Source organism: Trachemys scripta, chromosome 4 (genome assembly GCF_013100865.1).
Source record: "Trachemys scripta elegans isolate TJP31775 chromosome 4, CAS_Tse_1.0, whole genome shotgun sequence".
NCBI classification, from domain to species: Eukaryota; Metazoa; Chordata; order Testudines; family Emydidae; genus Trachemys; species Trachemys scripta.
This window is the reverse complement of record NC_048301.1, coordinates 8,355,519-8,380,742: the sequence shown is the minus strand read 5'-3', so window position 1 is coordinate 8,380,742 and position 25,224 is coordinate 8,355,519. Positions and strand designations below refer to the sequence as shown.

The 25,224-nt window shown below is 48.2% G+C and overlaps 1 protein-coding gene across 2 annotated transcripts; it reads right to left on the bottom strand.

Annotated features, from left to right (window-relative positions):
• Positions 1-2,229: 2,229 nt before the first annotated feature.
• Positions 2,230-17,890, bottom strand: PTGDR (prostaglandin D2 receptor). Of its 2 annotated transcripts, none has more exons than XM_034769787.1 (2): positions 16,137-17,889; positions 2,230-6,783 (listed from the first exon to the last, which is right to left on the bottom strand). In XM_034769787.1, the coding sequence occupies exons 1-2, from the start codon at positions 16,950-16,952 to the stop codon at positions 6,586-6,588; spliced, it is 1,014 nt and encodes a 337-aa protein (XP_034625678.1). In that variant the 5' UTR covers positions 16,953-17,889; the 3' UTR covers positions 2,230-6,585. The 2 variants fall into 2 exon arrangements, with proteins under 2 accessions (XP_034625678.1, XP_034625679.1); XM_034769788.1 differs by lacking the exon at positions 2,230-6,783 and adding an exon at positions 13,985-14,370 and having other exon boundaries at positions 16,137-17,890.
• Positions 17,891-25,224: the final 7,334 nt, after the last annotated feature.

Below are 25,224 nucleotides of genomic sequence, written 5' to 3'. Positions count from 1 at the left end.
TCAAGTACCTCCATGGAAAATTTCCAAGGTTAAGTGAAGCTAAGATAAAGGAAGGTGTCTTTGTTGGGCCTCAGATTCGTGAACTTCTTCGAGATGATGCATTTGACCATGCACTGCGTGGCAAGGAAAAGATGGCATGGAAAGCCTTCCAGTTGGTGGCAATAAATTTTCTCGGAAACAACAAGGCAGACAACTACAGGTTGTTGGTGGAAAACCTCCTTAAGGCATACAAAAGCCTTGGTTGCAACATGTCACTAAAGATACATTTTTTGCACTCTCATCTAGATTTTTTTCCATCGAACTGCGGAGCAGTGAGCGACGAGCACGGCGAGCGATTTCCCCAGGACATTGCAACAATGGAAAAACGCTATCAGGGCAAATGGAGCCCATCAATGCTTGCAGACTATTGCTGGACAGTGACAAGAGATGCTCCATTTAATGAATACAAGAGACAAGCCAAGAAGTGCTGAGTAGACACTGAATAGGAGTAAACTATGTACATAATATTTTTTTGCCTTTTGTTTCATAATACATTTTATTTATATAACCCTTTTGCTGATTTTTAACGTGTTACATAAACAGGACAGGTGAAATATTATCATGTAAAGCAACCACAAACACATGAAAAGACCTAGGTTTACAATTTATGATTAAAACTCTATTATCTACACAATATACATAGACATAAAATGTAAAAACTTAAATATCTTAGAAACAGTAGCCAATCAGTTGTTTTAATTGTCATATTTGAATTCAGCACATCAAAATACATAATAAATAGCACATTTTATCTCTGAAGCAGACGACTTCTCAAAAATTGTAATCAGTGTTTTTCCCAAGTTTTGGGTAGTAAAAAGGTGCTCTGGACTGAAACTCTATGCCCCAGGATTCCAGCTAGACTGGAGTTTTATGGCTGATATATAAGGCTGCGATTCTGTCTCGGAGGTCACGGATTCCGTGACTTTTCCACAACCGCTGCTGGAGTGGCCCCAGGGCCAGCTGGACTGGCTACTGCTGGCCCTGGGGAGCACCCCCAATAGTGGCTGGTGCGGCTGGCCCTGGGGACCACCCGAGCAACAGCCGTCCCAGGTGCGGCCAGAGCAGTGGCCCGGGGGCGGCCCTGGAGTCCATCGGGAGAGTGGTCCCTGGGGGCCTCGGAGCAGCGGGCCACTGGGGCTAGTCAGCCCCCACCGCTGGAGCAAGGGCCCCCCAGAGCAGAGGGGCCCAAGAGCAGAGATTTAGTAATGGGTATTTATAGGAAAGGTCATGGGCAATAAACAAAAATTCACGACTTCTCCATGACTTTTCCTATAAATACCCATGACTAGATCTTAGCCTTACTGATCACCTCTGGTAGTAGGCATTTATAAATAAAGGGCTGACCTAAGTAGGCCAGGATTTCATTCACACCACGAGCTCAGTTGGCAGAGCATCAGGCTTTTAATCTGAGGGTCCAAGGTTCAACTCCCTGGTCAGGTGATTAACTATTCACTAATATCTTAAAAATCTGTTTCTTTGGAGTCCTCTTTACTGTTACATTTTTAGAGCATCTTGTAGCAGGAAGGACTGTACCCCATGGTACCCAACCTTACAAACCCTTCCTACTGATCACAGTGTTTATTGCTGTACAGAGGCCCACAGATTTCAATGAAACTAGAAACACTATACTTGACGGGTTTGCAGGATCCACTCCTATTTCAGCAATTGGTGAAATGCTGCCACCTCTAGGATGGAATGCGAGAGACCAGAGTGATTTTAGGAATGAGCTACAACATTCAGCAAAAAGAACAGGAGTACTTGTGGCACCTTAGAGACTAACACATTTATTTGAGCATAAGCTTTCGTGGGCTACAGCCCACTTCATTGGATGCATCGAATGGAACATACAGGAAGGAGATATATATACGTACAGAACATGAAAAGGTGGAAGTAGCCATATCAACTCTAAGAGCCTAATTAATTAAGATGAGCTATTAGCAGGAGAAAAAAAAACTTTTGTAGTGATAATCAAGATGGCCCATTTCAGACAGTTGACAAGAGGTGTGAGGATACTTAACACTTCTTGTCAACTGTCTGAAATGGGCCATCTTGTTCTGTATGCGTATATATATCTCCTTACTATATGTTCCATTCCATGCATCCGATGAAGTGGGCTGTAGCCCACAAAAGCTTATGCCCAAATAAATGTGTTAGTCTCTCAGGTGCCACAAGTACTCCTGATCTTTTTGTGCATACAGACTAACACGGCTGCTACTCTGAAACATTCAGAAAGACAACGCAACAGAGACGAGGAGTCATATGTCCAATTAAAATGCCCCTCGAGCTTCAGTGCAGAAAAAAAACCTCACTGACTTCAGTAGGAGTTTTGTCCGTGGCACGATGGCAGTTTCTGGCCCACCTAAGTATCCTTGGCGCTTTTACAATAAAACAAACTCATGGTGAATAACCCCAAACATATATCTGAACAAATGAGGAACAGTTTCAGTATAGGGATAAAACCACAAGCAAGTTAAGCATGCGGTTCCAAACCCAGTCGGCAATCAAAAGGGGTTTTAGGCCTGCTTGAAAACGAACCATTTTAAGGCAGCCCAAATTGGAAATTGTTCCAAATTCTCAGACAGAGGGGCCTAAAGAGCTGCCTCAGAGCACATCAATTGGATCAGCCCTGCCAGGCAAGATAGGCCGGGAGATGCCTCGTTTGTGAATCCCGACGGGCTTAGCCGTGTCCTGGGTATCAGAACTTAGGCAGCTGAGTGCGTGCCCACCGGCAGAGTTTTAGGGGACTTTTGTCAACAGGAACATAGGCACATAGGGGGTCAAGCGACAGCTGCGCTGGGGGTGTTTTGATGATTGACATTTTGGACGTAGGCAGCTAAACTAGCAGGTAGGTGCCTAAATCCTTTTGTAGACCTAGTCCTCATTCCCTTTGTGCCACAGTTCCCCATCTGTAAAATGGGGATCATGGCATTGGCCTACCTCACAAGGGTGTTGTGAGGGTGAATACATTACACTGTCAAGCGCTCAGAGCCAATGGTGATAGGGGCCATCTAAATACCTGAGATAGAGAGCGGTCCCTAACTCCATACTCCCGCACCCAAATAAAGAGCCAGATTTTCATGTGGGCAGAGCACCTACAGGTCCCCGGGAAGTCAGTTAAAGGCAGCGGGTGCCCAGCACCTCTGAAAACCAGCCGGTTTATTTCGGTGTCTAAATCTGGATTTAGGGACCTACCCTTACTTTAGCACCCCAACTTTGAAAATGCTGGCCTACGTTTACACTCCTGCTTTGAAAGAAGTCCCACAGGTAGGGCCCTACCAATATCATGGCCGTGAAAAACGTGTCATGGGCCATGAAATAAGCCCTTCCCCGTGAAATCTGATGTCCCCCGTGCTGCTGGGGGCTCCTAGCTGCAATTCCTGGCCGGGCTGGGGAGAGACAGGACTTGTCCTTCCCCTGCACGGCCGCTCCTGGGGAGAGATCAGATCCACCTCCGGGCGCCTTTTGGATTGGGACCCCCCATTACACCACCGTGAAATTTCAGATGTAAGCATCTAAAAACGTGAAATTGACCAATTAAAACCCCTCTGGCCATGAAATTGATCAAACTGGACCGTGAATTTGGTAGGGCGCTGCTCATAGGTCTTTGAGTACCTCTGGTTTGTCTCTTCTAATGCCATGCAAGCACGGGAAGGAAAATGCCAGATCGCTGAGTGACCCATCTACTCCAGTATCATGATTCTAGCAATGGCTTTTATCAGACACATCAGAGGAAAATAAGAAACCCCGCAGTGTACAATTAACAGATAATTGGTCCATTGGAGAAGCTTGTTCCTAATCCCAGGCAGTTTAGTAGTTGGCAGATCCCCTGAAGCAAAATGGTTTATATCCCTTATCTAATGTAACTGTGGATATATTTCCTTTAATCATTTCTAAATCCACTAGGGCTCACCGTCTCTATTCTGGGGCACGGCTTTAGCATTTACTCAGAGGGAAAAGTACCACCTGAAGAGGGCTTGTCTACAACAGTGTTTCCTGACCCGCCAGTGGGGTGTGGGTAGGTTCTAGCTGGGTCACCATCAGGGCTGGATTATCTCATCACTGGGCCCTAGACAAAGATAGACTTTCTTCCAGCCTGGGGTGGAGGGGAGGCCCCGGAAGTCTCCTGCTGAAATGCACGCCAAGAGCAATCTTTCGTAGACTATGGGAATGTGACAAGTCTTCCCCAGCCTGTTGTGAAACAGCTACATCAAGTTTCTTCTCTTAAGGTACAAAGTTTCACAATAAATATTTGCACAGGTTTTTTCCTTGTAAAAACTCTCACTCCAGCCCAGATATAGCAGAATAAATATCACATGATACGACAGTAAACCTGACTGCACCTGTGTCTAGATTAGCCGAGTAAACACAGATTGAAACACACCCTTTACCAGACAGGTACCTCAATAATACCTGCGTGGTCTCATGTTCTAAATATTCCTGTAAGGCTGTTTCTGTCTTTGATACATGTATGTAACTCGCATCAGCATTAATGGCAGTTATACATGTGACATGGGAGGAGACCAAACCTCAGTTTAAATGACCTTTTTGTTCTCACAGCTGCTCCCATTTTGAACATTTGGGCCTTTTCTCATAAAATTGCTGCTTATTTTAAGAACATAAGAATGGCCATACTGGGTCAGACCAAAGGTCCATCTAGCCCCATATCCTGTCTTCTGACAGCGGCCAATGCCAGGTGCTTCAGAGGGAATGAACAGAACAGGTAATCATCAAGTGATTTTGCCAAACAGATAGTATTAAAATAATTGCAGTGAGCCAACTAGCTATCGGATTGACATGACCCTAACTTGTCAAGGTTGTACTATACCTTGGAGAGGGCCCCTCTAAAATGCATCAGGTAAGAACAATAATTCCCAGCCGGGTCGCATAAACTTCTATCGTTAAAGCAAAAGATCAGTGATGTTTGTTTACCAAACAATGGAAATCACGAACTAGGTATAAATCTCAATGATGGCTAAAGAATAATTTATTGAACAAACCGTCCAATGCAACATGATGTTGCTTTCTAAAATAGATTTTTCAGCCTTTGTTTGTCCCCAATGAATAGTTAAAGCACTTGAATAGTTGTAGTATATAAATGTAAATGCATTACTCCACTGCAAGCCTGATTACTGTCTTAAGACCCAACTTGGCAAAGATTTACCTCCCTGCGTAACTTTATTCACGGACTACTCAGAAGAGCAAAGTTAAGTTAAGTTAAGTTAAGTTGGGTTGGGATGGGATGGGATGGGATAGCTCAGTGGTTTGAGCACTGGCCTGCTAAACCCAGGGTTGTGAATTCAATCCTTGAGGGGGCCATTTAGGGATCTGGGGCAAAAATCTGTCTGGGGATTGGTCCTGCTTTGAGCAGGGGGTTGGACTAGATGACCTCCTGAGGTCCCTGCCAACCCTGATATTCTATGATACACTCATGGGGTAGATTTCTGCAGGTTCCCTTGGGGCCGGGTACTGCAGGAGTTCTGCACATAGGACTCCCCTTGTCTCTACCACCAGAACGAGTTCTCTGTGCAAATCTAAGGCGGGAGAAAGGGCTCGTCTTCCACTGCAGAGCGTTATCTACTAGCCCCAGCGAGAGCCGTCACACTGCAAAACAACACTCCAGCAGCACAGAGCCTTTGTATTAGCAGCCCCTAATAGCTTAATCCCCATGGCATTACTAGCTTGAATGGGAGCAGCACTGGAGGGTCAGGCCCTCCCCCCCCCTCGCCTGTGTTCAAGCGCTCAGGCTAGAGGTTTGTGTGTGTGCGCGTGGAGTTGGGGCTGCACTCGAGTTATACCTGGAGCTGACACGACAGTGCAGACAAGTCCATAGAATCATTACTGCTGGGTCTGACGCTGTATGTACTGTGCGTTGGATACTATCTGGCTACTGGATGACAAGATCAATTTATTGGGGTGGGGAGGCAGCTACAAGAAACTACACACGGCTTTTATTTCTTTTTCAAATGAAGAGTTTTATTTTTCCCTATCAGACTTTGGTGATTCCTGATTTAGGCCTTGATCCTCCAAGCAGATCCCTGTGGGTAGACACGTCTGTCTGCCTGCAGCCTGTTGAAATCAATGGGAAACCCCAAAGGCAACGGGCCCCATCTTGCAGGATCGGGGCCGTACTCTGATAGGAGTGGCGAATCGGGCGGGCCCGAAGATCAGAGAGCAGCACTTTATACCACAAACATATTCTTTTTACAAAGTTCTCTGGGTAGCGGAGCGCTGTCACTTCGTAAGATTCACTGTTACTCACATGACCACAAACTTTCAGTTCCAGTCTGTGCCAGGAAAGGCAAAAATGCAGTAACGGAGGAATGCTTCTTCTCTGTGCAGCATGTCCGCAGCAGAACGGCTAAGGCACTTAACCTTCCCCGCAATACATTCTTATATTTTCTTACAGTGTTTCTAGAAGAGCCACAACATTGGCATAATTAGTGCGATCGGTTTGATTATGTAAACAATTCCTGGAACAATATTCCTTCGATTCGAGTTATCAAAGAAAGCAGAAAGCTCTTCACTGCTGCAGCTTCAGTGCCTAGTTCATAACAGCCGAGGCGTCGCGGCTTTTTTAGAATTCAGTCTTCTGCAAACCCTATGAAGGAACTTGCGAAAAACGGATGTCCTGAAAATGATGAACACCCAGGGGTCCACGATGGAGTTCACAGATAGAAACCTCAGGGCCGTCAGGTCTGCCTTTTCATCAAGGTTAGTGGCAAACGCTCCGACATAAGCACGGATCTGTTTGAAATAAAAAGATCTGATTATAAAAGCTGAGCGCTGGCAATAAAGTAGAGCCCTTCTGGAGTAAACTCCCTACATTCAATTATTGTACTCGACTGCTTTCCAGCACGGAATCGGCACATGTTTCGTTCTGAGATTGCGCTTCGCTTAGATTGACATCAAGCTTAACTAAAACCAACTGGGCAGGCAGATGAATCAGTCAGTAACCAATCTGGGATCAGGCAACAAAATAATCGTTTCTGAGCATGTAATTACACTTCATGGGCCAGATCCCCATCTGGTGATAGGGCTATGCCCAGTGGTTCCAATTGAGGATCTGGTCCTATACGTTTTAGTTGTTTAACAACTTACAAACTCAGTAGCTGGTGTGCAAGTGAGCACAGGAGTGTGCCCAGCAGATTATAGTTAAGGTACACGGGGCTAGCTTTGAAGGCTAACACAGATGGGTTTTGATAAACTAAATGTTTCATGAGGAAAACAGCCTGATTTTGATCTCCGTTGCACATGACTGGTGCCACGGAAATCAGTGGTGTTGCACTGGCAGGAGATAAGAAGGGGGCCCATATTTCTGGCTGTGTGCTGGCAACTAATCAGTGCCCCCATTCAATCTCTAGTCCAGGCCCTGGTGTCATAGAATAGAATAGAATAGAATATCAGGGTTGGAAGGGACCTCAGGAGGTTATCTAGTCCAACCCCCTGCTCAAAGCAGGACCAATCCCCACACAGATTTTTACCCCAGTTTCCTAAATGGCCCCCTCAAGGATTGAACTCACAACTCTGGGTTTAGCAGTCCAATGCTCAAACCACTGAGCTATCCCTCCCCCCCTCCAAGTCACGGGCCTTGGATGTCATCAGCAGACATGCAGATCTGAGAGGACGGGTTTGCCCTTCCTACGTGAACGCACTTTTGTGCCAAATTAAAGGACGTGTAAAGGCTGCTTCCTAAGATGGAAATAAACTGGTTTCTCCAAACTATCTGTACCTCAGTTTCCCCAGGCTAGATCCACAGCTGGGGTGAGCTGGGGAGGGCAAGGCGGCTCTAAGCAACCTTTGCATTCCTCTGATCCTGGCGCCGCCAGGAAACACAGCAGTCCCCAGCATAACTAAAGGCAACTTTAAGGAAGGCTCCAGGTAACAGCCGCTGGAGCAGTCCCCTGAGGAGAGCTCGTCTGCCCAAGGATCAGGCAGCGTGCTGTGTGCTCTGACACGTGCCCCACCTGGGTGAGGGGAGTGGGTGACGTGCAGTCAGCTACACTCGCTTTATACCATCCTGGGATTTCCCTGGATCAGGGATCCCCGGCAGCGCAGTGCAAAGCGGCTGATGGGCTACACCATGATGGTGGGAAGAGACAGCGCCTCAAAGCATTTGATTTGCCCCTGGCTGTCCCTGCCTTGGCTCATTCCAGGTAACCTGGTTCTGATCCCTGCCTTTGGCACTGACCACCCCTGGGGCTCGGCCCAACTCCTGCGCTGACTCCAGGGCTTAATTTGTGCCAGGGCGTGTGAGGGCTGAGCCCTGGTGCCTCTAGTCTTGGCAGATCATAGCCCCAGCCCCTTTGGGCTTGCTGCCAACAGCTGGGCGGGACTGCCACATCCCGGTCCTGTGACACAGAGGCTGAGGATGTGAACTAGACTTTATCTGTCCCTAACATAGGGAATAACAGCACCCCATATTTGTGAAGCCTTAAATGCTTGAATGAAAGGTATGATACGCCCTGATTCTCCTTTCACTTGACACTCACTTAACTCTCTTAACGTCCATCCAGTTAACTGTGATTTATTTTTCCCCTGGTGGGTGAGGAGGATCAGGCCCCATCTCTGTGAAACAGAACTACTGGGAAAGAGAACGTATAAGGAACTATTTAGTGTTAGCAAACATGGCAGATCATAGGGACGCATGGCAGCTGGGGAAGGAAACAGCCTTCTTTCTGAGGCAGCACAAAGAGAAGTCTATGCAGCGGCAAAACCTGAGCTCAGGAATTAGGTCATCTGGAGAATCCTTTGACTAACGGGATTGCTCATGGATCAGGAAATCCCGTCGCTGGTTGCATTAAACGGCAAGGTGAGGTCCCAATCCTGCAAACACTTAGGTAATGGAAATGAGGAGGAAGAGCTAGCAGCGTGTGTCTAGTCAGGTCTCTGCAGACAACTACTGGTCTGTGGGTGAACCATCTGAGAACGTTTTTGAGGGAAGAGAGCAAAACCTCGGAAAGGGGGCCTTAAACTTTGCATGTGGGCCCGATTTAGCGTTAATCCTTTCTAGGCTACGTGAGAGTGCTCGTAGAAACACTTTCTGCAAGAGTTCAACGAACTCTTTCCGCATATCCATCCTTAAGGTACATTTATCGTGTACACTGTGTTTATAAAAACAACCCAGTGATGTACGTGTTGAAAGAATTCATAACGATGCTTCTTGGGTCAGAGTTAAGGCTGGATTCATTTCTCCTCCCGGATGTATAAAATGTTGTGTCATCTTTGGTCTGCTTCTGTGGCATGCAACAGCTCTCTGGGCAGGCAACTAAAATCGCTTTTTGAATTTTGATCATTGCAAAATACCTCTGTGCAAGACAGTGGCAGAATGGAGACTGCAAAGAGTCCAAATGTTGTAGTGCCTCCAATCTAGGGATTGGAATGTTTGTTTTTCATTCCTACATAAATGAACATATTGGACCCGATTCTCCTCTCACTGACATAGGTGTAAACCAGGAGTAACTCCACTGAAATCAATGGAACAACACTGGTGGAAAATCGGTGTGAAAGAAAAATGAAGCCTATTATTTTGAGACTTTCCTTTAATGTACCTATTCCATAATCGTATATGTGCTGGGTTTTATATGCAGTGGTGTTGTAGCCATGTCGGTCCCAGGATATTAGCGAGACAAGGGGAATGAGGGGACATCTTTGACTGGACCAACTTCTGCTGGCGAGAGAGAGACACTTTCGAGCTGACACACAGCTCTTTTTCGGGTCTGTGTAGCTGGAAAGTTTGTCTCTCTCACCGACAGAAGTTGGCCCAACAAAAGATATCACCTCACCCACCTTGTCTCTGTTGTGTTTATAGTAACTAAAGATTTGCAATGTTGAATGATTTGAAACTTCAATGTTGCTTTAAAAAAAATACACTCCATTTTTACTATGAAGTCATCATCTCCAAAAATTACTGGTTTTTGCAAAATGTTTTAGTATTACGATAATTACTGTGCAGTAAGAGTGCCCCCTTGTGGACACAGTAATGTATCACCTTTGAGTTCTATTATGGTCTCAGGCCTTGTCTACGCATGGAATTATGCTGGAATAGCTATTCCTAAATTGCTCCATGTGTAGACAAACCCTCAGGCACCTCAGAGTAAATCCTGGGTAACTCTATTGACTTTGTTGGAGTTACGCAGAGTTTTCTGTGGCATAAATGTGATCAGAATCAGGTAGAACTGGTGTGACGAAGTGGGGGGTTTTCTTGTTTTCTGTGGAGTTTCAATGGTTTGCATGCGGAGGGGGTGGGACCCAGTTTCCCTGGGTGTTACTGGTTTAACGAGGTGAGGGGAGAGGGAGTGTGTTCTGCAGAGGACCGGACAGAGGACTCGGGGACCCAGCCGATGGCCGGGAGGATGGATACCCCAGCGACCGGTGACCTGGCGACCTGGTGACCCGGAGGCCCAGCTGAGGAGACGCAGCCGGTTCTGGCCAGTGGGCGGACAATGGGCTGCAGAGTGAGGACCCAGTGACCTAACCAGCCGGTTCCAGCCAGAGGACAGAAGCGAGGAGAGGAGGCCCCGGTTTACAACCCTGTTTACCTGGAGAGAAGACAATGGACAGACGTGGGGCCTGGGATGTGCTGGGCTGAGGGAGACCAGGTCTGAGGCCCTGAGAGTTTCCTGTGCTGTGTTCAACTCTCAATAAACCCTCCTGTTTCATGCTGGCTGAGAGTCACTCTGGTCTAGAGAACAGGGTGGTATCAACCCCTTTGGGGGTGGAGGCCCGGGGGGTCCAGAGCAAGTGGACTCCCCAAGGGGGCCCACGGTGAGAAACAGGTGTGCTAGGGCTCCGAGAGGTGCGGATCCAGGAGGTGGAGGGGCCTGACCCCGAGAGAGAGTGGACCCCCGAGAAGGGCTGTCTCACTAAAAGGGGCACCCCCCACGGACCGCACAGGGCCAAGGGTGGGCACGATCTGTGAGTCCGTGACAACTGGACTGGAGGCTGGCATCATAATCTAGGGACAGATTTTTAAAGGCATTTGGATGCAGAGAGGCACCTAGTGAGATTTTTTTCAAAGGTGCCTAGCTCTCACTGAGAATTAGGTGCCTAATGGTACAGTTGGGTGTCTAAATATCTTTAAAGTCTGGTGTCATTTTGTTTTACTTTGCAGAGGCATGTGATTTCCTGCTGAGATGCAGAAGTGTAGTGTAGAAGGGATACACAGAAGGGGATTAGATTCTAAAAAAGCCCTTCTAACCCTGTGGTTCTATGATTCTAAGTACTTAGACTGTAAATTCTTTGGGCAGAGATTTGTCTTTTTCTGTGTTTGTGCAGCACCTAGCACATTTGTGGGCCCTGACGCATGACGAGCTCCTAGGAACGACCACAAAACAAATAAATAATAATAATGGAAAGTGGGTGAAAAAAATTAAAACACATGTAAACACATGAGAGCGTATGCGCTCCCCAAAGTGCTTCTTTGGCTTAGTTTGGGTGTGCGGTGTTGACTTTCCCTTGTAAATTTAATAATCACTATTTACGTGAAACAGACACTGCCCACTTTTTACTTTCACTAGATTCAGGGTCATGCTCTATTTCTTTAGTCACTGTTCAGATTGAAGGAGAGATTATGGTATTTTTGTGCAGCTCAGGGGCTTTATCTTCTTTGCCCAGAGACCGCTAAAACTTCTCCGACAACTTGGATCCTGGGGTCATAACAATACTTTGGAGAAGAATACTCCAAATACTTTTTTCCCCTTTGCAATGCACAGGTATTTTAAAAACAAAACTCCTGAACTCTCTTACAAGATCTTTATTCCACCTGTATTATTCAGCTGGAAAATTACCAGTGGGTAGCCGTGCAACATCACATTGTATATTTGTCTCCTTTTCTAAAAAAGGATAGGACAGTCCATATACAATTACAGCACTTAACCACTGTTTATTGTCTTGGAGAACCACTATAAATGTATCTATTAAAAACCCCACTGAAAGGTTTTCCCATTAACAGGCTAACACAAGACCACAAAAGCAATGATGTTTACAATTAGGGTCTAACAACACCCAGACCCGTTGATATTGAGATAGGGCATTCTGCATAGGCTTTGGAAGATCCTCAACTGGGCGTTTTCTCCCTTTTGTGGTCTTAGCAAACCTTTAACGTTCTTTGTTTTGTGTTGAGTCCATTTCAATTTTCTAGGTAAAAACATTTGGGGCATACAATGAATCTGAAAAGAGAACTGAGGAATACGATACCCGGGCTATGAAATATGTGTCCTATTTTCTGTAGCCGCTGTGTAGTGGAGGTGCAGCGTATTCACTTCTGAATGTGAAATATAAAAGCTGGTATCCTTGGCTGATTAGGATGCCTATTTACGTTGCCCCAGCTGTTTGTGGATTATAAGATCAGTTCCGATACTCGGTCTGAACTTGCACAGGAGTACATGGCATATGTGATATAGCCAGGTTCCAGAATGTAGTTTGGGTGCTAAAAGATGCGTCTCTGCACATCCTAAACTTTAGTCTGACGTATGTAGCGAAATCTAATTGGCTGACTAAACTGGATCCCGGCTCATGCAAAGTGGCATCACATCTCCTCTCCCCAAAAATATATTAACTTTTTGGCTGGTCAAAAAAATTGTTATGCATGATAGGTAACAACCCATTCTCTCAAGCACAATGCTCCTTTTGTTTTTAAAATAATGGTTTCCTTCAAAACCTGTAGCGTGAAACAAAAGGGCTAATGATTACCTGCAAAATTATGCTTTAAAAAAAAAAAGAAACCTCTCTGAGCTAAAGAGGGGTGACTGGCACGGGAGGTGGGTGAAGCATACCAAAATCTACCAGATTGTATTTCCACCCACATAAAAGCTTCTAAAATTGTGTATGTGGTTTGTTTCTTTGGCATCTTTTCCTCCAAATTCAGCCCCTAAGTCTCTCCTTGTGGTTAAGATCTCACATTTGATTAGTTTTGATTTTGTAGCTGGAAATCACTGACAAAGAAATTTTGAATATTGAGATGTCCTTAACTGCACTAATGGGCACCACTAAAGTAACTGCATTTTGATTTAATGGCTTTTTTCCCTCCAAACCATACTTTCATATATACAACAGTGTTAAGATAAGTGATGGATCTGGATGAGATAGGTTACTGAATTAAGCCAGTTTTCAGAGTACTTTCACATTTACACAAGTGAAGCTGTGGATAGAAAATAAGGGCTTGATCATTTAAATCCATATGGTCCTGAGTAGTAACCCTACTCATATGAATAATGCCAGAAGAAAAGCCGGACTGGGTCAGACCAATGGTCCATCTAGCACAGTATCCAGTCTTCAGGGCTGGCGCTTCCTAGGGTGCCAGGATTTGGGGGGGCAATTTGGCGGTGGGGGGTCCTTCCGCGCTCCAGGTCTTCGGCGGCAATTCTGCAGTGGGTCCTTCACTCGCTCCGGGACCCGCTGCCGAAGTGCCCCGAAGACCGGGAGCGCGGAAGGACCCCCCGCCGCAGAATTGACGATGACGACCGGGAGCGCGGAAGGACCCCCCCGCCGCAGAATTGCCGACGACGACCGGGAGCGCGGAAGGACCCCCACCTAGGCTGCCAAAAACCCTGGCGCTGCTCCTGCCAGTCTTCCAACAGTGGCCTGTGCCCGATGCTTCAGAAGGAATGAACAGAACAGGGCAACTTCTCGAGTGATCCATCCCCTGTCGTCTAATCCCCGCTTCTGGGAGTCAGAGGTTTAGGGACAGCCAAAACATGAGTGACCCTAAACCCCATTGCAGTATATGGGAGCACTCACACGAGTAACCTAATGCATAACTAATGAGGAGTCCTTGTGACACCTTAGAGACTAACAAATGTATTTGGGCATAAGCTTTCGTGGGCTAGAACCCACTTCATCAGATGCATGGAGTGGAAAATACAGGAGCAAGTATAAATACATGAAAAGATGTGAGTTGCCTTACCGAGTGTGAGGTCAGCCTAATGAGACAAATCAATTAACAGCAGGATACCAAGGGAGGAAAAATCACTTTTGAAGTGGTAAGGAGAGTGGCTCATTTCATAACTGTTTGCAGGAATAGTTCTTAAGTTAGCACAGCCAACTTTCTTCTGTGAAACGCTACATGTTAATATGAAGTTCAGAGTGTTATCCAGTGCTGGAGACACGGATCAATAAAATGGATAATGTTTGAGAGAAAAAAGGACATGAAAACCTCCCTCGCATAAGAAATCAGGTGCATGTGAGGAGAACGTGGTAAGATTTGAGTGATTTGTGGAAGGTGAATGATGCTTGATTGAAGGTTTCAGATTTTTCACAATGTTAATACATTGGGCACGTGCCTGAACAGACTCGAGTCTCCTTTAAACTGTGGGTACGGGTGGAAAAGTGACTCTGAAATACACAAACATTGGTGTTCCTTGTTGGTTGATGGACAGTAACTTTGTACTAAACTTCTCAGTGTACTCATCAAAATAGGATCTTTCTGGGGCTTAGCACAAAATCTCCCTGACCATAAGTCAGGTTGCCTTGTTTATACTTCAGACGCTATACGCAACAGTGTGATTCTGGAATGAAAGTTTTTGCTGTCAGCTTTGTTGACAGCGCCTCAGAAAAAGTGCAGCTTGCAAGAGTTGCTGTAACATGCGGTTGTTTCCAATAACTGTCTCTGAAGTGAAAGCAAGCCACTGTCTTACTGTCTGCGTCGTAATAACCATGACACAATGTAATCTGCAAGGGGTTCACCTCCTTACTTGTCCCTTGTTTTATGAGTAACTGGGGGGTTTCTTGGTCGATTCAAACAGGCGAGACACGGAGCTTAGAGAGTAAATGGAGCAAGGAGGTGTCATTTTTAAGGTCACTGTGAGAGCATACTCACAGTTTAAGAGGAGAATCTATCCGGGCACCTCGTGGTGCCCATGTCACGCTTTTTTCCCCTTCTTTGTCTGCTCTTAAGAAGTTTTTAGTGCTGGTGGAAAGGTGCTAGATTGCTCCCCCAGAAAAGGCTCAGCATGGACTGCAGAGCTGAGAGGGTAGGTCAATGTCCCTATCCACTCAGTCCTTGGTATCTCTGCTGAGACTGTCAGCAGGAGTGCCAAAGGACAGAGACTCGGTCCACCCACCCATTTCAGGTTGCAGGGAGCTAAACAATTAACCCTCCTCCGTCGCTGCTGCCCTGGTCAGCTTTCAACGGCACCCAGCGCCTTCCGCTGGTTTATCAGCCCATGTGCCTCTGTGCATCCGCCTCGCCCAAGAACAATGCCCCAAAAGTGATCAGTTCCAGAAGGCTGGTAGTGATAACAAGTTACCCGCATCCTTTTAGTTAGAGCTACTGGGCCTTTATCTGCACTCGCTCCATTGCATTTGTTCACTGCAGCAAGCGTACGTACAGGGGATTCGCCCCACTCATCCTGACCACCGCTAACACCTGGGCAGTGGTGCTAAGTTTCCAGCCCCCTTTTGCCCTCCTGAGGAATATAAAGGGGGCAGAGGAATCAGGATGGGAAATCCCAGCCATTAACATCAGCGGGGAGAGGATTTCACTCCCTAGCTTTGATCCCCTTTGTTTGGGTATGGTGGGCAACCGCTTACCCACTGTCGTAGTTCCTTTGACTTCACGGCCCAGTGTTGGCAGGATTGTTGTGTCCCAAAACCCTGTTTGCCTGGCTGCACCTGAAAGCCCCCGCTCCAAAGGCCCCCTCGAAATAGGCCCCTTCACAACTGAGTTGCCAGGATAGATGTGATTTTAAACCCATGTGTTCCCCAGTGGCAAACCCTGGGTGCAGAATACACCCCCGCGGGTGGAGAGGCAGGAGTGCTGTGGACCCCCTGAACGGTACACAGCGCCCCAGCCCTCCCGTTTGCCCGGTGCCCCTAGAAGCACCAGCCTCGCTGCCCAGTGCTTCCAGACTAGGACCAGGGTGAGTCTGGACCAGGAATAAGCCAGCTCCTCGCAAGGAGGGTGTAAAGCTATACTGGGGCGAGGGGGATGTTACGCCGGCGGGACCCAAAGCCAGTGGGAAGATGGCCCTTGGGATCAGGATGGCCACAGTTACGGTGGGGCGCACGGGCCCCCTCCAGGATCGGGGCCTTAACCAAGAATTGCCCCCCACCCCATCCCGCCCATCCCTCTCTCCCCAGCTCCCGGGGCCGGTACTCACGATGAGGGGCAGGGAGCAGACGGTGAAGAGGACGGTCATGAGGGCCAGCAGGACGAGATGATCCAGCTCCTCCATGCGCGGGCCGGCGGGGGCCCGGCCGGCGGTGGGGACGCTGCGGCGGTGGGAGCGGCGGGCCATGCGGTAGAGGCTGCGCATGCTGGCCAGGTTGCAGAGCCCGATGGCCAGCCCCAGCGCGCCCAGCAGGCTGGCGTAGAGCACGGAGTAGCCCCGCGCGGGGGCGCTGCCGCCGGCCATGCGGATGAAGCACCAGGTGCCCGGGCAGTACTGCACGGTGGCGCCGAAGCCCAGCAGCGGCAGGGCGCAGAAGAGGGCGCCCAGGGCGGCGGCGGCGGCCGGGGCCAGCAGGGCGGCGGCCCGGCGGCAGCGCCGCAGGTGGCGCTGGTAGAAGTAGGGGTGGCCCAGCGAGAGCCAGCACTCCAGGGCCATGGCCAGCAGCAGCAGCGTGGGCGCCAGCCCGAAGAAGGCCATGAGGAAGGCGAAGAGCTGGCACAGGCGGCCCGGCTCCCCGCCGCCCGGCCACAGCTCGCTCAGGCTCCGGTTGCGCGCGTAGGCCACCAGCACCATGGGGCTGAGCAGGCACTTGCCCAGCAGGTCGGTCACCGCCAGCCCGCTGACCAGCAGGTAGAAGGCGGAGGCCCGCGGGGGCCGCCCGCGCCGCAGCCGCTGCTGGCCCAGCAGGAAGAGGGCGAGCAGGTTCCCCAGCAGCCCGGCGCTGAACAGCAGCGAGCTGGGCAGCGCCGACTCGCCGCCCTGGATGGCGCGGCTGTCCCGGCAGCTGTACTCGGCGGCGGCCATCGGGAGCGAGGGAAGAGCCCGGCCCGGCCGGGGCGCTGCCCCCCGGGGAGGAGGGTCCGGGAGCTCAGCCCGCGCGGGACCGGGAGGGGAAAGCCCAGCCCCGCCGGGGGGGACGGAGGTGCCGGGTGGCTGGGGAGCGGGGGCCAGGCACGCTGCCGGGGCGGGACGGTGTCCGGGAATCGCAGCGATGGGGCGGCCAGGTGCAGCCTCGGGCGGCGGGCGGGCGCCTTAGCGGGCCCCCGGCAGAGCAGCGGCGTCCCAGGCGCTGGGGCTCCGACCCGCCCGGGAGGCGGCCGCTGCGCCCGGCTGCGGGCGAACCACGGGGCTCCGTCTCTGGCCGCCGCTCTGCCCCGGTTCCTCTGTCTCCTCGGCTCGGTGGAGCGACGGGCACCACGCGTGGCCAGCTCCAGCTCCAGCCGCCTTCGGACTCAGGGCGAGGTCCCGCGGGAAATCCCAGGGAAAACTCCGGGAGGTCCATGGGAGGCTTAGCCAGCCCTCCCCCCCATGGCCCGATGCAGCCTCCCAGCCTCCGCTCCCCCCGTTCCCCCTGTTTCTCCAGTTGTCTGGGATGTCTCCCGAGCGGCTCGGAGTAACGGGGCTGGACCGCCAGGCAGAGAATCGTCCATCCAATCAGCCTGCATGCGCGGCTTGCTCGGCTGCCTGCCACCTCCGCGGAAGGTTTCGACCCGTCTTGACACTAGGCATTTTCGCTTGCCTGTGACTTCAGCTTCCTCTTCCCCCAGCTCTCTGCTCTAGCCTGTGCGCCGTGTAAATGTTTCGCTCTCGTTTTGAAGCGCGCACAGCATCGTGCCGACGGGCTGGAGAAAGCCACTAACCCGGGGGCGGAAAGTTCCCTACCAGCACGTTAAGAGGGGGCGGTGGAAGGCCCCGGGGACCAACCTGTGGCCCTTGTGGTCGGAGAGAGAAACTCCGGAATATGAATTGATGCACTGATGTCTTCCAGAGTCTGCAGAAAGACAGCTCCTGTGCCTCCCCTGCTGTGCATAGTTTTGCCAAGGAGTAGCTATGTGAAATTCATAGAATCATAGAAGATTAAGGTTGGAAGAGACCTCAGGAGGTCATCTAGTCCAATCCCCTGCTCAAGGCAGGACCAACCCCAATTAAATCATCCCAGCCAGGGCTTTGTCAAGTTGGGTCTTAAAAACCTCTAAGGATGGAGATTCCACCACTTTCCTAGGTAACCAATTCCAGTGCTTCACCACCCTCCTAATAATAAGAACATAAGAATGGTTGTACTGGGTCAGACCAAAGGTCCATCCAGCCAGGGCCGGCTCTGGCTTTTTGGCTGCCCCAAACAAAACAAAACAAAACAAAACAGGGCGGCCAGAACGGCAAAGCAAAAAAAACCTGCGGCGCGTCCGGAGCGCGGGTGCAGGGGGACCGGCGGGGGGGGGGGGGAGGGAGCGGGCGGGAGAGAGAGAGAAGGGGGCAGCCAGGGCTACAGCAGGGGTGCTGCCACACAGTCCCACCCGCTGCGCCGCCTCCTGCCACCTGCCACGAGGGCTCTGCTCCGGTCGGTGGGGAGGGAAGGAAGAGGACTGCCCTGCAGGGCGCTCTGGTTCTCCGCGCCGTCGCTCCCTACAGGGCGGCAGGAGCAGAACAAGAACACACACACATACACACACAAAAAAAGCGGCCGTGCCGCCCTAGGATTGGGCAGAACGCCTCCTCCAACAATCTGCCGTCCCAAGCCTGGAGCCGGCCCTGCATCCAGCCCAGTATCCTATCTACTGACAGTGGCCAATGCCAGGTGCCCCAGAGGGACTGAACCTAACAGGCAATGATCAAGTGATCTCTCTCCTGCCATCCATCTCCGCCCTCTGACAAACAGAGGCTAGGAACACCATTCCTTACCCAGAAAAAAATAGTTTTTTCTAATATACAATCTAGACCTCCCCCACTGCAACTTGAGACCATTGCTTCTTGTTCTGTCATCTGCCACCACTGAGAACAGCCGAGCTCCATCCTCTTTGGAACCCCCCTTCAGGTAGTTGAAGACTGCTATCAAATCCCCTCTCTTCTCTTCTGCAGATTAAATAAGCCCAGTTCCCTCAGCCTCTCCTCGTAAGTCATGTGCCCCAGCCCCCTAATCGTTTTTGTTGTCCTCTGCTGGACTCTCTCCAATTTGTCCACATCCCTTCTGTAGTGGGGGGACCAAAACTGGATGCAATATTCCAGATGTGGCCTCACCAGTGCCGAATAGAGGGGAATAATCACTTCCCTCGATCTGCTGGCAATGCTCCTACTAATACAGCCCAATATGCCATTAGCCTTCTTGGCAACAAGGGCACACTGCTGACTCGTATCCAGCTTCTTGTCCGTTGTAACCCCAAGGTCCCTTTCTGCAGAACTGCTGCTTAGCCAGTCGGTCCCCAGCCTGTAGCGCTGCATGGGATTCTTCCATCCTAAGTGCAGGACTCTGCACTTGTCCTTGTTGAACCTCATTAGATTTATTTTGGCCCAATCCTCCAATTTGTCTAGGTCACTCTGGATCCTATCCCTACCCTCCAGCCTATCTACCTCTCCCCCCAGCTTAGTGTCATCTGCAAATTTGCTGAGGGTGCAATCCATCCCATCCTCCAGATTATTAATTAAGATATTGAACAAAACTGGCTCCTGGACCGACCTCTGGGGCACTCCGCTTGAAACTGGCTGCCAACTAGACATGGAGCCATTGATCACTACCTGTTGAGCCCAACGAACTAGTCAGCTTTCTATCCACCTTATAGTCCAGTCATCCAGCCCATACTTTTTTAATTCGGCTGCTCAGTTTCACAGCAGCAGTTGAGACCGCTGTAGGTGGCAGAGCAAGGGACAAGCTTCATTTACATTTCCACGCTGGAACTACCCATGCGGGAGGACCCAAAAGCATCAGGAGGCTGGAAGAGCCCCCTCCCCACCTTTGCAGTAAATAGATCAATGGAAGGGCTAGAGAGGACATCCCCTCCTCCAGCAGCCAACAGGGATCAGGTTTGGGCTGGGGAAGAGAGAGAAAGCTCCTTCTTTCAGCTAATGGTGGACAAAGATCCCAAATTTATCATAGCTACAAGGCAGAGGCTGATAAGAGAGTTAGTGCTCTCAAATAGGAATCAGGGACCGCAGCCAGATTCGAGTGGGTGGGGGTAGAGCTCCTTATCACTTCTCCTTTGCCCTCCACCTCCTCTTGCTGTTGACTACTCTCCCCCAGTCTTTTCTTCTGGCATCTGGTTAGAACGTTTCTGGTATATTTTTTTCCTGTCCACTCTTCGGGATCCCCAAAATTCAGTTGTACTGTTCTTAAAAAACAAAACAAAATCATCGCTCCCCCTCCCCCGCCATCACCAATCCTCACGCCTCCAAAAGTCACAAACCTTTGTGTAAGAGAAGTCCCATCAGCCGTTTCTTAGCACTGATTTTGCTTTTCTAGTTTATTCACGTGTCAGTCCCAGACACACTCAGGTGCAGTTGTTATAATTTGCAGGTTGTTCACTAACATTTTTTGAATTGAACAAGTATGAAGAAATGATATCTGCTCTGTCACTTTTTTTTTGCACATCTAAATAAATGCACCCAAAAAAAAAAAAAGGTACCAAGGTGACAGATGCCTTAGAAATATATAAACTAGACTAAAAAGTTGGGTGTCAATTTTAGTAAATTTTAGAAAAAAGAACAGGAGTACTTGTGGCACCTTAGAGACTAACAAATTTATTTGAACATAAGTTTTTGTGGGCTACAGCCCACTTCATCGGTTGCATAGAATGGAATATATAGTAAGAAGATATATATACATACAGAGAACATGAAAAGGTGGGAGTTGCCATACCAACTCTAAGAGGCTAATTAATTAAGATGAGCTATTATCAGCAGGAGAAAAAAAAACTTTTGTAGTGATAATCAAGATGGCCCATTCCAGACAGTTGACAAGGTGTGAGGATACTTAACATGGGGAAATAGATTCAATGTGTGTAATGACCCAGGGTAGGAGTATAATGGGTTTGCCTTACATTTCAAATGTTGCAGGAAAATAATGAATTATTTTCAAGTCGTCTATAAAATATACCAGTAGATTACATATAAGGCATTATATCAGCACTGGTGAGGCCTCAGCTGCAGTACTGTGTCCAGTTTGGAGTACTGCACTGTAAGAAAGATGTGAACAAATTGGAGAAAGTCCAGATTAGAGCAGCAGAAACAACAACAACAGACGTTTGGAAAGCAAGAGAAATGTTGTGCAATCTAGAGAAGAAGATGGGTGGGGAAGGGAGGACCTGAGAACTCTACAAATATGTAAAGGGTTGTTATAAAGAGGATGGTGATCAGTTGCTTTCCATGTTCACTGGAGGTAGGACAAGTAATTGACTTAGTCTGTAGCAAGGGAGATTCAGGTTAGATTTTCGGAAAACTTTTAACTATACGGATAGTTAACCACTGGAACAGGTTACATAGGGAGGTGGTGGAATCCCTGTCCTTGGAGGACAGTGTGAAAATAATGAAAATGAAATCTCCCAAACGAGAACATAGTATCAAACTCTTATAAAGGAAACACTACATTCTTTAGCGCAGCCAAGCAAGCTGGAGTGTGAGACAACATGTCAGCATCTTTTAGACGAAGAACAGAAAATGCTTTTCTTAAGAACACATTTTTCACTTCTTCTCTGCTTATTAATGTCCTGACTAGACAATATATTTTATGCTTGTGAAGATAGGCTATAATAAATATTTTGCATATTTGGGGCCTGATCTTGCATTCCTTGCACACTGAGAGCTCAGCTGTATAAAGAATGTAGGATTGGGCCCTCCGAAAATCACTTCGCCAGTTGTTTGGGGATTGGGTATTAGGTTTAGGTTGAAAAAGAAAGTGGTTTGGAAAACAAAGTGCATTTATGACCCTTCTTTGCAGTTTTGCAGAATGGCCGTGTAACGGGGTTCACGACCCACCTCTCTTCCTGGGGCCCGCTTGCTCTCAGAGAGGCCTCAGGGTTGTGCAACACCCGTGTCTTTATTTACTTAAGGTTGTCCAACCACCAGTGTCCATCAATATACACCCTTTACAGGCAGAGTCAGCCTTCAGCTAGAAGGCCTCCAGCTCCCTCCCTCCCTGACCTACTGACTGACTTCTCCCTTGCTGCCTCCTGCCTCTCTCTCAGCCTTTATAGCCCTTGGATTGTCAGGCCAGCAGGTGTTGCCAATCCTCTGGCTGGCATCAGGCCTTTTCCATCAGCCCCACTCTACTTCCCTTGATTGGAGCCGACCGGGCAGGGGCTAATTAGGTGCTTTTGCACCAGCGCCCTGCTACAGAAGATAGGGCAGATCCACCACTTATTTACCCCTGCTGAGGATTTACATGAACAATGGACTCCCTCTGCAGGGCCTGATCAGCTAGTCAAGCAGCGTGGACGAGAGAGACAAAAACGTTATGTTGTTTCTCTTTTTCATTGGCTCAAACTCACACTGTTACGAAGATCTGAATAACCCTGGGGAGACAGAGGGGGAAACTGAGAACCTGTTTGTCCCAGACCCTGGGTGCCTCGCCACTGGTGTTGCTGCATCAGTGCAACCCCCTGCCGGCATAATGCTGTAGGGAAGATGCAGCCTACACTCATGAAGAGGTTTTCCTGCTAGGTAGGAATGCTGCCTCCCTGAGCCATGGTAGCTAGATTGATAGATTTCAGAGTAGCAGCCGTGTTAGTCTGTATCCGCAAAAAGATCAGGAGTACTTGTGGCACCTTAGAGACTAACACATTTATTTGAGCATAAGCTTTCGTGGGCTACAGCCCACTTCTTCGGATGCATAGACTGGAACATATAGTGAGGAGATATATATACATACAGACAATATGAAAAGGTGGGAGTTCCCCTACCAACTCTAAGAGGCTAATTAATTAAGATGAGCAATTACACTGCTCTACAATTTTTGAGACGTCGTCTGCTTCAGAGATAAAATGTGCTATTTATTATGTATTTTGATGTGCTGAATTCAAATATGACAATTAAAACAACTGATTGGCTACTGTTTCTAAGATATTTAAGTTTTTACATTTTATGTCTATGTATATTGTATAGATAGTAGAGTTTTAATCATAAATTGTAAACCTAGGTCTTTTCATGTGTTTATGGTTGCTTTACATGATAATATTTCACTTGTCCTGTTTATGTAACACGTTAAAAATCAGCAAAAGGGTTATATAAATAAAATGTATTATGAAACAAAAGACAAAAAACTATTATGTACATAGTTTAGTCCTATTCAGTGTCTACTCGGCGCTTCTTGGCTTGTCTCTTGTATTCATTAAATGGAGCATCTCTTGTCACTGTCCAGCAATAGTCTGCAAGCATTGATGGGCTCCATTTGCCCTGATAGCGTTTCTCCATTGTTGCAATGTCCTGGTGAAATCGCTCGCCGTGCTCGTCGCTCACTGCTCCGCAGTTCGGTGGAAAAAAATCTAGATGAGAATGCAAAAAATGTATCTTTAGTGACACGTTGCAACCAAGGCTTTTGTATGCCTTGAGGAGGTTTTCCACCAACAACCTGTAGTTGTCTGCCTTGTTGTTTCCGAGAAAATGTATTGCCACTAACTGGAAGGCTTTCCATGCCATCTTTTCCTTGCCATGCAGTGCATGGTCAAATACATCATCTCAAAGAAGTTCTCGAATCTGAGGACCAACAAAGACACCTTCCTTTATCTTAGCTTCACTTAACTTTGGAAATTTTCCACGGAGGTACTTGAAAGCTGCTTGTGTTTTGTCAATGGCCTTGACAAAGTTCTTCATCAGACCCAGCTTGATGTGTAAGGGTGGTAACAAAATCTTCCTGGATTCAACAAGTGGTGGATGCGGAACACTTTTCCTCCCAGGCTCCAATGACTGTCGGAGTGGCCAATCTTTCTTGATGTAGTGGGAATCTCTTGCACGACTATCCCATTCGCAGAGAAAACAGCAGTACTTTGTGTATCCAGTCTGCAGACCAAGCAAGAGAGCAACAACCTTCAAATCGCCCCAAAGCTGCCACTGATGTTGGTCATAGTTTATGCACCTCAAAAGTTGTTTCATGTTGTCATAGATTTCCTTCATATGGATTGCATGACCAATTGGAATTGATGGCAAAACATTGCCATTATGCAGTAAAACACCTTTAAGACTCGTCTTCGATGAATCAATGAACAGTCTCCAGTCATCTGGATCATGAACGATGTTGAGGGCTGCCATCCCACCATCGATGTTGTTGCAGGCTACAAGATCACCTTCCATGAAGAAGAATGGGACAAGATCCTTTTGACGGTCACGGAACATGGAAACCCTAACATCACCTGCCAGGAGATTCCACTGCTGTCGTCTGGAGCCCAACAGCTCTGCCTTACTCTTGGGTAGGTCCAAATCCCTGACAAGGTCATTCAGTTCACCTTGTGTTATGAGGTGTGGTTCAGAGGAGGAGGATGGGAGAAAATGTGGGTCCTGTGACACTGATGGTTCAGGACCAGAAGTTTCATCCTCTTCCTCTTCCTCGTCTGACTCAAGTGAGAATGATTCTGGTGCATCAGGAACCGGCAGTCCTTCTCCGTGGGGTCCTGGGCGTATAGCTGATGGAATGTTTGGATAATGCACAGTCCACTTTTTCTTCTTTGACACACCTTTCCCAACTGGAGGCACCATGCAGAAGTAACAATTGCTGGTATGATCTGTTGGCTCTCTCCAAATCATTGGCACTGCAAAAGGCATAGATTTCCTTTTCCTGTTCAACCACTGGCGAAGATTTGTTGCACAAGTGTTGCAGCATATGTGTGGGCCCATCTCTTGTCCTGATCTCCAATTTTGCAGCCAAAATAAAGGTGATAGGCTTTCTTAACCATAGTGGTTATACTGCGCTTTTGTGATGCAAAAGTCACTTCACCACAAACATAGCAGAAGTTATCTGCACTGTTCACACAAGTACGAGGCATCTCTGCTCACTTTGGCTAAACAGAAATGTGTCCCTTTGCAAAATCAAACACTGACAAATAAGAGAGCACGACACTGTATGATTTCTAGAGCTGATATAGGGCAATTTGTTCAGCAGAGTGATGTAAGCTTCGTTATGATTGCATCATCCATGACTTCTAGGAATAACATGATGCAATTCATATCATGTATGACGCATGATTGCATCATTCATTGTTTTGACTAAAAAGCAAGTACTGTCCAAACCCAGTCATAGATTTATTCATAGATCCAGTCAAAGATGTATTTTAGTCATTTCTGGTTTAAATTGAGATCCCTTCCCTTTATAGCTCACTTA